Consider the following 12,745-nt stretch of genomic DNA (forward strand, 5'->3'; position numbering starts at 1 on the left):
CTAAGGCTTTTTGCTGTGTGCCATGGAACTAATCCATCATTAGCAAAGTTACTTTTATTAAACTCCTTCATGTACATTTCCTTTCCTGTCTTCTGAGTGAAAGCCATCTTCCTCAAGAAGTTGGTTCCTTTGTAGTCTTCTTAGTGCTAGTTTCATGTGAGTTTCAATTGTATGAGGAATTTGAATTCCTCATACAATTGGAATAAATAGCAAAATATGTGTTTTTAGCTCTAGATCATTATCTGACTTTTCTATCAGATTTTCTTCAACTTTGACTTTATATCAAAAGGTTATTTCTTTTTGATAACTTAAGTTATCATCCCCTGTTTCTTTATGATTGTTAACTTCTCGCTCATAATTACTCCTTGACTTAATTCTTATTAATTTAACTCTAAATTCTTGCAAGACTTAGACAATTAAAAAAGATTTATTTTATTTTATTTTATTTTATTTTATTTTATTTTATTTTATTTTATTTGGCTTATGTTTATGCACTTGGGTATACCTGCCTCCAGAGACCAAAAGAGGGTGTTGGATCCCAGGAGATGGAGTTACAGATGGTTAGAAGCTGCTTGGCCAAGGTACTGGGAACCAAACTCTGGTTCTTTGCAAGAGCAGCAAGCAACTTAACTGCCAAGCAGTCTCCAACCCCTCTTACTAATGTCAACATCTTGTAAATTATTTTTACACTGGCCACTTAGTTCCTTGGACTTGCTCCTGACAAAAATCTTTTACTATACTTTGCTTCATTCATCTCTGCATGCTTTTAATATTCTATTAACAATGGCAGAAGCTTTCATCTTAATTTCAAGTTCTTTTTTTCATGAATAGTTTTCACCTTTTAACTCATTTCTTTTAATATTCTAGCTCCAACAATTCTCCAATTCATGCCTTCAGTCCATTATTTCTGCCATTTTTAACTTAAAATTATTTGTTTAAACATTTGTACTGGCTGTTTTTGTCTGAAGTGCTCTTTCTCTGTGTAATTTTGTTTGTTGCCTTGCTACTGTCAAACCTTTGCTCAATAAGCACAGTCTCTGATTATTCAATTTAAAATTATGAAGCTCCCCTAACTCATAGTCTTCAACCCCATTTTCTGCCTTATCTTTAGTTTAAAACAAAACAAAACAAAACAAAACAAAACTACCACTTTCTAATTTTCAACTGAATAGATTACTTTAATCCTACTAAAACCTAAGTGTCTCTCTCCCTGTACCCTTCTTCCCCAAATAAGGACTCTTAGGTTATTCTAGCTACTCTTATGATTAGGGTGGTCTTTGTACAGAGGGTTAGTGCAGTAAAATTCGGTGAATGAAATGCATGCCCTGAGTGAATTTCCTATTGTGCATCTGTCAGAAAGCATGTAAGCACAAGCTTACCATAAGACTGGGAGTCTAAAATGAAGGAGTTTTGTGACAGTGAATAAATAAGTGTATATGGGTTTGACTCAACAGTGAGATTTAACAAAAAAGATCTCTAGAATCAGAATAAAATGACCTAGAGTCTTCATCAAAGTAACATAACCTCTTAGGCTACAGCTCCTCATTATTAAGAATCCTGGGTTTGAGGTGCTTTCTATGATTTTTCCCCCCCTAGGTCTAAAGCCTGCATTACTAATTTTTTTTTGAATATACTTCAGTGGAGAAATGGATGATTCTTAGTTGTGCTCTTATTTGTATGCATTTCTTATGAGCTAAAAGTTTTCACCATGCTATAATGCTCAGATTTGTCTTAATTTGCAGTAAAAACAGCAGAAACAAGATGGTTTGGATTTAGCTGCTCTTCTGTATATTTAGAAAATTATGAAAAGATGAAAGACTAACCTAAAAGTTGCAAAACATTCAAGAATTGTAAAAATTACTAATGTTCACAACAGTTATTTTTGTTTTCTCTTCTTTTTTATTCCAGACGGTCTTAAAATCACTACACTTGCCAAAAAACAACAGTCTTTATGTCCTCACACCAGACTTACCACCACCTTCATCATCCAGTCATGCTGGGTAAGGTATTTAATTTTCCTGGAACTGTGAAAGGAAAAAATAACGATGGGTAATTTCTTTTAAGTTTTGTGTTATAACCAATAAAAAAAATTTATGTAAGATTTAACTTGCTAGCAGCTGTTCAGTGTATCAATTTTCACACTATTTAGATGAGATTATTTGTTTGATTTCAAAGAAAATTTGGGGGAAATGCCTGTATATTAAAATAATCATAACATCTTGCTCAATGCTATAACCCTTCTTCAATTGAAGGGTTATAGAGAGAAGAAAGAATAAATGCAATTTTAGTCTCTTATTGTCAAAGAAAATACAGCTTTGAAGAAAAGACAATGAGTTAGTTATACATGGCAAAGCTAGAAAGACACCCACCTATCTCATCCGAATTCTCTTAGGTTAGAAAGACTTGTTACTTTTAGTTCTCAAAGAACTCAATACATGTGTACAGTGATCCTGTATCTAGTTGCATGTTAGTTTAGTAGTATTGAATGAAGCAAATGGCCTACATATACTGATTGTACTAGTGATAAAACAATGTTTTTGTTCCTGTGTTATTATCTCAAAACAAGTTTTAAGCTGACTTTGAATTTCATAGTATTTATGTTCAACTGCTGATTTTGTTGTTACCAGGATGTCATGCTGTGCTCATGGAGATGGTCATCTTCATTGCCATGCACCTGACCTCTGATTAATAATTATCCTCTAGGCCTGCAGTGTCTACTGCTTAAATGTAGTACGTATAGGAGAATATGTTTATTTGGCTTGTTGATTTTTATCCAATTTCAATGATGTTATTGCATAGGTAGGAACAGTGAGAAAAGTTCAAAGACAAATGATGCAGTTTTGATTTTTGAGGTTTATATGTAGAGACTTATGGCTTTGAAAAAGTTGTATTAATATACATTTAATTGAGATCTCTTAAAAAGCCAGAGCTCATTTTTAGATGTTTACTAATTTTTATGAATTTTTTCTTTGAATTTTTTCTCAGTCACAGTATATTGTAAGTTATTTACTAAAACACATATAAATTACCATGCTTTTAAATTGTATTGATAGATGATTTTCTTCAAGTTTTCGTCAGAAAACTATAAAGATTCTATCTCCTTTTCTTACCTTCCTGTCTTGATTTTATTGCCACTAGGGGGTGCCTGGTAATTGAGTCTTTGTATTGACAATTTCTTTCTGGTACCAAAAAATTATAACAACATAAATTATAATATGAACATTCGTAATTGAGTTCAGAATTATTTTAATGTAAATCTTTGTTTTTTTAAAGAAACAAAATTTCAAACTACGATTTTAAAAGTGAAGTCTTTAGTTATAATCTTTTTGACAGGTGAAAGCATCTTAAATCCTGTCAGAACAGAGCTCAGCGATGATTGAAAGAATGCTGTATATCCCCATGGAACAACTGCAGATGCAATCATAATTCATAAGAACATTAAAAGGGGGAAGTGCTGATTACAGATGGTTCATATTATTATAGAATGATTCAGTTCATCAGTATGTTTTTTTTTATTAATTAATAGATAAAAGACAAGCTCTGTTCTCAAAGAGCTTGTAGCCTACTCATTAAAGGTAGTGAGTGCACCTTTAAAATTTTTCTTTCCATTCTAGCTAATTTTATTAATTATCCCTCATTGCTTATCCTAACCCTAAAACTCAGACTATTTCATTCAGTGTCTTCTGTAGGATTTCTACTTCCCTCATTTGCTTTAATTGTTGATATCCATGAGAGTTCTTTTCTCAACAGTCTCTCTTATTGTACCTCTTGGAATCTGTTTTCAACCTTTCATTTTTTAAAAGATATTAAAATTACGGAGAAATTTGTATTTCTTATGTCCCAGTTTTCTCAGAGGTTTTTATTATGTGTTGCATATAATTCAGAGTTAGATTTTTAGAACTGACTCATCCCCTTTCTGGAAAACCTGTATAACTGCGCACATATGCATAGTCTCAAATGAAGACTATACAAAGTGCTGAGGTTGGAACTGACCTGGTGAATGTAAGAAAGATCATTTAGTTGGGAATTTGATTGGTTTTGTTAAGGTAAAGTTTGTTAGAATAGTAGAAGTGAGAATTGGATTTTAGTACATTTTAAAGTGAGAAATGAAAACGTTACATCCACAGAGAACTTGATTGTAAAGGGAAATAAGTTTAAGGGAGAAGAGTTACTTGGAATAGGAGGTGAACAAGACAGCAAATGTGAACAAGCAAAAGCCTAGGCCGTGGGAATGCCAGTCTGTGGGAGCATCTGTAACAGGAAAGTGGAGAGTGGGTGGCTTAGCAACACAGTTTTAGTACTTTGGATTTACAGACAAGACAGAAATGAGGCTAGGTCAGTGTGTGGTGAACACTGTTTCCTGACTTGTAGATTGCCAATTTCTCACAATATCCTTGCTTGGCAGGTAAAGAAAAAGCTAGTGAACTGTTTTTTCGTTCTTTCTTGTAAGAACACCAATCCTATTGGATTAAGGCTTCAACCTTCTGACCTGAATTAGCTCCTTAAGACCGTATTTCAGATACCATGAAATTGGAGTTTAAGGCTTTAACATGTGAATTCTAGGGGTAATTCCAAGGGTCAGTTCTGAGTAGGGAGACAGGATTGGAGTCCAGGATTAAGTATTGAAATCAAGTTAGCGAACAGAGGCAGTAGGTGAGGTAGATAAATAGTTGGTGCCAAACTGGAGAATATCTCTGATTTTGTTTAATAGTTATAGTAGCAATGACTAACCTAAGTTCATCTAGAAAAAGACTTAGCTGATGTATCAATAGGTAGGAATTTAAAAAGAACTATAGGAAAACAACAGTGGGACAAACAACATTTTGTGGAAAACAACTCAAGTACATTAGCAATATCTTTAAATAAGATGGCATTAAGCTATTTTATTAAAAGCAACTGCCCTCAGCCTTGTCTGGTAGAGTGTGCTTGCAGTCTTCTTAGTCCCAGTTTTAGAAGCAGAGATTGAAGCAATGTAGCTCATTCGAGTTCAGTTAGGGCTAAAACAGAAATTCTAAATTTGGATCTTCAAATATTCCCTTAAAGGTAATAGCAGAAAAAATGGAAAACAAAGGAGGAGGAAGTAGTGCCTAAGTACTCTAGAATAATATTACTGAAAAGAGTGTAACATAATAATGTTAATAATACTTTACCTTCATTTTAAGGCAAATAGCATCAAGGAACAATTTGCCAGTAGTATATACAAAACAACAATTGTGGACATGTATGTTCAAGTCAGCAAAATTAGCAAGAAAAATAAATGAGTCATAATTGTATATCAAATTTATTTACTGATTTTGTAAGCTGTGGCAGATTTGAGTAACTCAGTCACATACACATGAAATACTTAAGAAAATAGACTGAAATGCCAGTTTAAAAGAATCAAGGTCATATTTGACCACATTCCTATACCTTTGCTCTCATAAGTTTAATTCTAATTAACGTTATTATTCAACTTTTAAAAATAGGATTTTAAAATAGTAAGTTAGTAAATGTTTTTAATATGGAGTTCTTTAAAAGTGGCTCATTTTAAGAAGATGACATTCTAGATGAAAAAAGAAACCTGTCCCCAATTAAAACATCAATGGCAGTCACAGCACATCTAATTGGAGTGATGCACCAAATCCATTTATACAGTTTACTGCCTATTGATAGGTTGGTGACTACTGAGATTTGCTTGTTAGCATCACACTTCGAAAAAGAACTGCAGGTATTCTCTATGATGGGAACTTATTTAATGGAAAGTTGCTCAAGTCACGAAGCAAGAATACATTGCAAATACGGTTATCTCATTATTTTCCCTCAACAAATGGAATTACGTTTTTAGACTTTTACCATTTTCCACTTGTGTAGATCACAATATATCAGTATCACCACTAATTACCATGTTTTGATTAATATTACATATTTTGGTTAAGTCGTTTTGTTGAATACAATATATCACTGTATTGATAGACTGTAATTATAGGCATAAGGCCACCTGGAATTTGAAATTATCTTGAAAAATGTTATTAGGAATTATGTAAAATGAAATGTTTGTTTATCTAGACCTATTTAATTGTTAGCAAAGAAAGCAATTAAAAGTAGCTGCAGACTCAAAGGCCAACCTTTGTTAAACATGGCTTTAAGATTGTTACAGAACTTGTGGTGATGATAACATGGTGTCTTGGAGGATGTTAACAACTGTAGCGGAGTGTTAATTAAGAATGATGTAATCTTCAGCTCAGAATTATTAGTATCATGTTGTTTTAGCTGGACAGAAGCAAAACCTAGTTTTGGTTATGATAATAGTTCAAGTCTTATTTATAGTGGAAAGATTAACATTTTACTTTTATGCTGTTCCCAAGACAATTTTAAAATCCTCAATGAAATACAATCATATGTAAACATCAAGTCCTTAGCTCATTTACATATGTGCCAGATTTTCAAACTGATTGCTATTTGAACCTAATCTGTCATTGCTGGCTGCATTAGCTACAACAAACATTACATTTACATATTGATTTCTTATTTTGTTTTAGTGTAAATAATCCATAATTATAGTAAATTTGGTCTTTTGTTGACAAGAGCTCATGTGACTCCTAAGTTTAGAATGGAAATTTAAATTACATGTGTTTTGCTTTTTAATTCAAAATCTGTTGTATCTCAAAGGATAAAAAGATAATTGACGTTCACAAAATATTAAAAAAGACAAAAGGAAAATCTTAATGTTTAGAAAGATACAAATTATATTTTTCTAAAATGATGAACATTTTATTATAAAAATTTTTGACATTTTAAATAAGTTACTATTCTGACTTTAGTTATTAGACTATATTTAAGCAGCAATCTGATATAAACGGATATAGTGATCTATGTCCAGCTCAAGAAATAAATGTACCCTCTGTACAGAACAGAAATAAAATGATGCTTCCAGTGTCTGTGCTGGTGTTAATACTTGTCCTTATTACATACATAAGTAATGTAAGGAGTATAGTTTTACTACTGACAATGTATAGGTTTCATTAGACATACAATATTTTAAGTAGCAATGGCAATAATCTCCCCATTTCTGTGTAGACTGATTCAAAGTATATTGTAGTTTTCCTGTGCACATTTATTTGGAAGAATGGTGGCTACCAAATTACTCAAGCACTGCTAATATGGTTAAACCTTATTAAGGAAACTTAATTTATATACACTAATTTTTTGATTCTTAAAAGTCTAATAGGTTCAAAGCCTGAATTAAACTAATGACGGAATTTTCCTTGATGCAGAAACTGTAAAACACTTAGTTGGGTTGTTGTAGCAAACTATGATAGGTGGGTGGCTTTAACAACAAGCATTTATTTTTCATACTTAGAGCGTTTGGAAGAAGTCCAAGATCAAGGTGCTAAGCAACAGATTTACTTCTTATTGAAGGCCTTTGACTACCTTCTTGCTAATTCTTCATATGTTAGAAAGAATAAGTCTTTACTTTCTTAGTTATCTTGTGAGAATGTGATTATGGGACTCTCATAGCTTCATCTAAGTATAATTACTTCACAAAGTACCCACCTTAAAATACTGTATGATAATACTAGGAGTTAAAATTTCAACCTGAATTTTGGGAAAGACATGAACATTTAGCCGAGAAGTTTAAGAGTAAAGTTTTCTTTTTCACTTTGTTTGATTTTGGTGGATTTATAACTTTAAAAAAGTGAGTATTTTCTCTAGATCTTTTCATACTGAATAGGCAGGCAGGCAGGCTGTGATTTAGAATAACTGAGCCTTTTACATACTGAAGACTTTGAGAGGAGATTCTGAAATGAAGGAATTGCTGAGAGGTTCTTTTCATTACTGTTACTGTTGATTGAAGACAATATTACTCTCTTCCCATACTTTTAAAATGAAGAAAGTGGTTGGGTGCAGTTACTTGTTCCTTTTACCTCAACTATTAGATAGGCTAAGACAGAGGGATCATTTGAGCCAAGGAGTTTGGAGCCAAACCTGGACATTGTAGTGATGCTTCCTCTTAAAGAAAAGTTAGTGAATGCATTAAAATAATTACGATAGAATATATGTAAAATGATTATTACTTTGTCTCTTAGGCATTTAATGTGGTTAGCTCTCACTTCATTTTCTTTTATTTTAATTTGTTGCATACAATCACGTTTTCAAACAAATATTGGTTATTTTGATTATATTTTAAACATTAGTTTTAGTCTATCGGCTAAAGCAAACACTAATAGTTCTAGTAACCCTTGTCTGTTTATAGAAACCAAAACATGCCTTTGTTGATAAGTATAATTATTATAAGTATATTAGAAATATAAATATTCTGATTTAAAGAAAAATCACAATGGAAAAACACAATAAAAAGAGTACATATGATATATTCAAGTAAAACCGTTTCTTTCATTGAGCTCACATTTATACTGCATTTGAAAAGTGCCTAGTTGAAGGCTGGGAAGATAGCTTAGTAAGCAAGCACTTGATACCAAGCCTGCAGGCTTGAGTATGAACCCCTGGACTCATACAGTGGAAGGAAAGAACTAACTTCTTTAGATTGTGCCATGATCTTGATATGTATGTGTGGTACACATATTCCCTCTGTAAATTAATTATATTTTTAAATGATTTTTTAATTAAAAATTATAATTATATTATCTGCCTTTTACCTTAACTCCCTCCAGACCCTGTATACTCTTTGCACTCTTTTAAATTCATGTCCTCCTTTTTATTATCGTTACATGTATATATGTGTACATAAATACATTGAAATGAATCCTGCTCTGTCTTTCTTCCTTTCCCCATATGCATGTATACATAAATATTACTAAATATAACCTGCTCAGTCTGTATAGTGCTGTTTGTATTTATGTATGTGTTCAGGGCTGACCATTTGGCCATACTATTAGACTCTACTTTCCTATCGATAAACCTGAATTATTACTTACTACTTACTGTGTTTCATCTGGGCTGCTCATAACTCCATTTGGCTAGCCCACAGGACCAGGTCTTTATGACTCAGCTAACCCATGGTGGCTTCTCCTCCCTCTTGCATGTCCTCTTATCCAAGCCTGGGAAACCTAAACCCCTCTTCTGCCTAGTTATTGGCTGTTAGCATCTTTATTCACCAATCAGAAATGACTTGGGGCAGAGTCACAGAGGCACATACTTAGCCTTACAAACTATGGCCACTTGATCCTCAACAAAGGAGCTGAAAACATCCAATGGAAAAAAGATAGCCTTTTCAACAAATGGTGCTGGTTCAACTGGAGGTCAGCATGCAGAAGAATGCGAATTGATCCATCCTTGTCTCCTTGCACTAAGCTCAAATCCAAATGGATCAAGGACCTCCACATAAAGCTAGACACTCTGAAGCTAATAGAAAAGAAACTGGGGAAGACCCTTGAGGACATCGGTACAGGGAGAAAGTTTCTGAACAGATCACCAATAGCGTATGCTTTAAGATCAAGAATTCACAAATGGGACCTCATAAAATTACAAAGTTTCTGTAAGGCAAAGGACACCATCAAAAGGACAAATCGGCAGCCAACAAATTGGGAAAAGATCTTCACCAACCCTACATCAGATAGAGGGCTAATATCCAATATATACAAAGAACTAACTCAAGAAGTTAGACCCCAGAAAACCAAATAACCCTATTAAAGAATGGGGTAGAGAGTTAAACAAAGAATTTTCACCTGAAGAACTTCAGATGGTGAAGAAACATCTTAAAAAATGCTCAACTTCATTAGTCATTAGGGAAATGCAAATCAAAACAACCCTGAGATTTCACCTTACATCAGTCAGAATGGCTAAGATTAAAAATTCAGGAGACAGCAGGTATTGGCGAGGATGTGAAGAAAGAGGAACACTCCTCCACTGCTGGTGGGGTTGTAATCTGGTACAACCACTCTGGAAATCAGTCTGGTGGTTCCTTAGAAAACTCGGCAAGTCATTTCCAGAAGATCCTGCTATACCACTCCTGGGCATATACCCAGAGGATTCCTCAGCATGTAATAAGGATACATGCTCCACTATGTTCATAGCAGCCCTATATATAATAGCTAGAAGCTGGAAAGAACCCAGGTATCCCTCAACAGAAGAGTAGATCCAAAAAATGTGGTATATATACACAATGGAGTACTATTCAGCCATTAGAAACAATGAATTCATGAAATTCTTAGGCAGTTGGATGGAGCTGGAGAACATCATATTAAGTGAGGTAACCCAGTCTCAAAAGATCAATCATGGTATGCACTCACTAATAAGTGGATATTAACCTAGAAAACTGGAATACCCAAAACATAATCCACACATCAAATGAGGTACAAGAAGAACAAACGAGTGGCCCCTTGTTCTGGAAAGACTCAGTGTAGCAGCATAGGGCAAAACCAGAACGGGGAAGTGGGAAGGGGTGGGTGGGAGAACAGGGGGAGGGAAGGGACTTTCGAGGAGTTGGGGGGCCAGGAAAGGGGAAATCATTTGAAATGTAAATAAAAACTATATCGAAGAAAAAAAAAGAAAAAAGACAATAGACAGTAAAAGAAAAAACCTCAGCAGTTCTCCCTTTTAGTCCTTTAAAGGGCTCTTCTCTCAGATATAAATTGAATATAATTATAACAAATGCATTATGCAAATCATAAGGTATGATATATTCTTCTAACATCCCATTATATTTGGCAATGCTGATAAAGTATTTTATCATCTATCCCAACTTAAAGAGTTTATAATTTTGCACCTCAGTCACATTTGATTTTAACTTGAATTACCATCTGAAAATCATCCTTTTAAATTTAGAACATCTTCAGTGCTAAACAACTTACATTTAATTGTGAGACTATGACTATCTAGTCTTCAACCCTGTCAAAGATTTGAGAAGGGATTACATTTTGTCTGAGCATGCAGGAAACACACAGACACCGCTTCCAACACTATAGAAACGACATACATCTGACCACCTAAACAGTCCCTAAAATTCCTTAGAACATTTGGAGCATCTATCTTCATTCAGCTTTCTGTTCTAGAACATCTGACAGACATTAAATCAAGAAGGAATTATGAAGGGTTAGTTTACTGTGTCTTGTCAGATCTTAGCAGTCACTTATCCTGCATTCGTTTTTTCTTTCTGGACAGCATTCTATCTGCAGATAAAATTAGGGTATTAGGGTGGCTAGCTTTCCACACTTGAAGCAACTCCATATGGAGGTATAGAAGCTCATCCCTTTCCTTGATGTGGAATGGAGGCACTGTTAGGAGCAAATATGTCTCATAGTCAGAAGTTTATTTTGTTTGACAATGTTCCTTAGAGTTTAAAAGTCCATAGTTGAAATAGAATGAAGGACTTTGCCTCAAAAGAGAGACTGCTAGAGGTTGGGTGCACCTAACTATGACTGACTCGTCTGTCTGTTATAAGACACTATAGGGAGGAAATTGCCTTTAGTTGCAGTGACTGTTGTTTCAACTTAGTTTGTTACATTTTCCAGTTAGTAGCATTTTGCTCAGGTAACCCTCTAAGATTAATAAAACCATGCAATATATTATTTACAACCTTGACCTTATGTTTAAAAAAAAGTACTAACTAAAAATCTCACAAAACAGAACATTTTGTTCATGTTAGTTTCTGTGGAAAGTATTTTTAGTAAAATTATGTATTTTAAAGTGTTTTGTAGCTAACGCTATAGGAAAATCAGTATTCAAAATTGTGGCGCATAATATCACATATTAAAATATATTTGTCTGCCTGTTTCTTAGTAAACTTAGTAAAGACAGAAATATGACCTTACTGGGCTCACTCACTTCCTTCATGCCAAAAGGCAAATCATGACTGTAATCTCTGTAGTTAGTCCTAAACAAGTTCCACATTTTTGTTTACGTAATATTGAACAAGAAAAGTAGTGTCGCCAGGCGTGGTGGCACACACCTGTAATCCCAGCACTTGGGAGGCACAGGCAGGCAGATTTCTGAGTTTGAGGCCAGCCTGGTCTACAGAGTTCCAGGACAGCCAGGGCTATACAGAGAGACCTTATCTCAAAAAAATAAAAAAAAAACAAAAAAAAAACAGAAAAACAAAAAACAAACAAACAAACAAAAATAACCAAAAAAAAAAAAGTAGTATCAATTTCCTTTATGAAATTGATGTGATTATAATTTCATGTAGTTGACATGAAGTTCTTTTTGGTTTTTTGTTTTGTTTTTGTTTTTTGTTTTTGTTTTTGTTTTTGAAACAGGGTTTCTCTGTATAGCCCTGGCTCTCCTGGAACTCACTCTGTAGACAAGGCGGGCCTCGAACTCAGAAATCTGCCTGCCTCTGCCTCCCAGAGTGATGAGATTACAGACATGCGCCACCACCGCCCGGCTGACATGAAGTTCTTAATACTTTATGTATTTTAGTATTTGGAAGACCAACTGTTAATTGTTGATGATGAGGCAAATGAACCAGGCTAGAGTCTGAGATGGAGGATGTTGCCATCAGTAGGCAAATCATTTTCCCTTGGATCATGACTATCAACCTGAAATATGAATTTTATGAAATGGCCTCCCCCACAAACAACAAAAACAAAAATAAAACTGTGATTCTGGGTAACATTAGGTTTAATATACAAGAATAATTGCTACAAAGCACTGTAGATCTTCTTGATTGTGCTGTACTGTAACTGTAAGATTTTAAAGTCTGAGTATCTCTCGTGTTAGAATATGCTACCTTATAACTTATGCCATAAAAATTTACTCTTGGGCTCTTAAAAGTTTAATATTTGTAGTCCTATAAAGGAAGAATATC

General features: G+C 34.0%; 1 protein-coding gene across 1 annotated transcript in view; it reads left to right on the forward strand.

The window, feature by feature from the left end:
* Faf1 (Fas associated factor 1) overlaps positions 1-12,745 on the forward strand; it is a 301,749-nt gene that overhangs the window by 79,893 nt on the left and 209,111 nt on the right. Inside the window, exon 6 of the mRNA XM_052176992.1 lies at positions 1,909-2,000. Within this exon, the coding sequence (XP_052032952.1) occupies positions 1,909-2,000 (92 nt within the window). The remainder of the gene's footprint in view (positions 1-1,908; positions 2,001-12,745) is intronic.

Source organism: Apodemus sylvaticus, chromosome 3 (assembly GCF_947179515.1).
Source record: "Apodemus sylvaticus chromosome 3, mApoSyl1.1, whole genome shotgun sequence".
NCBI classification, from domain to species: Eukaryota; Metazoa; Chordata; class Mammalia; order Rodentia; family Muridae; genus Apodemus; species Apodemus sylvaticus.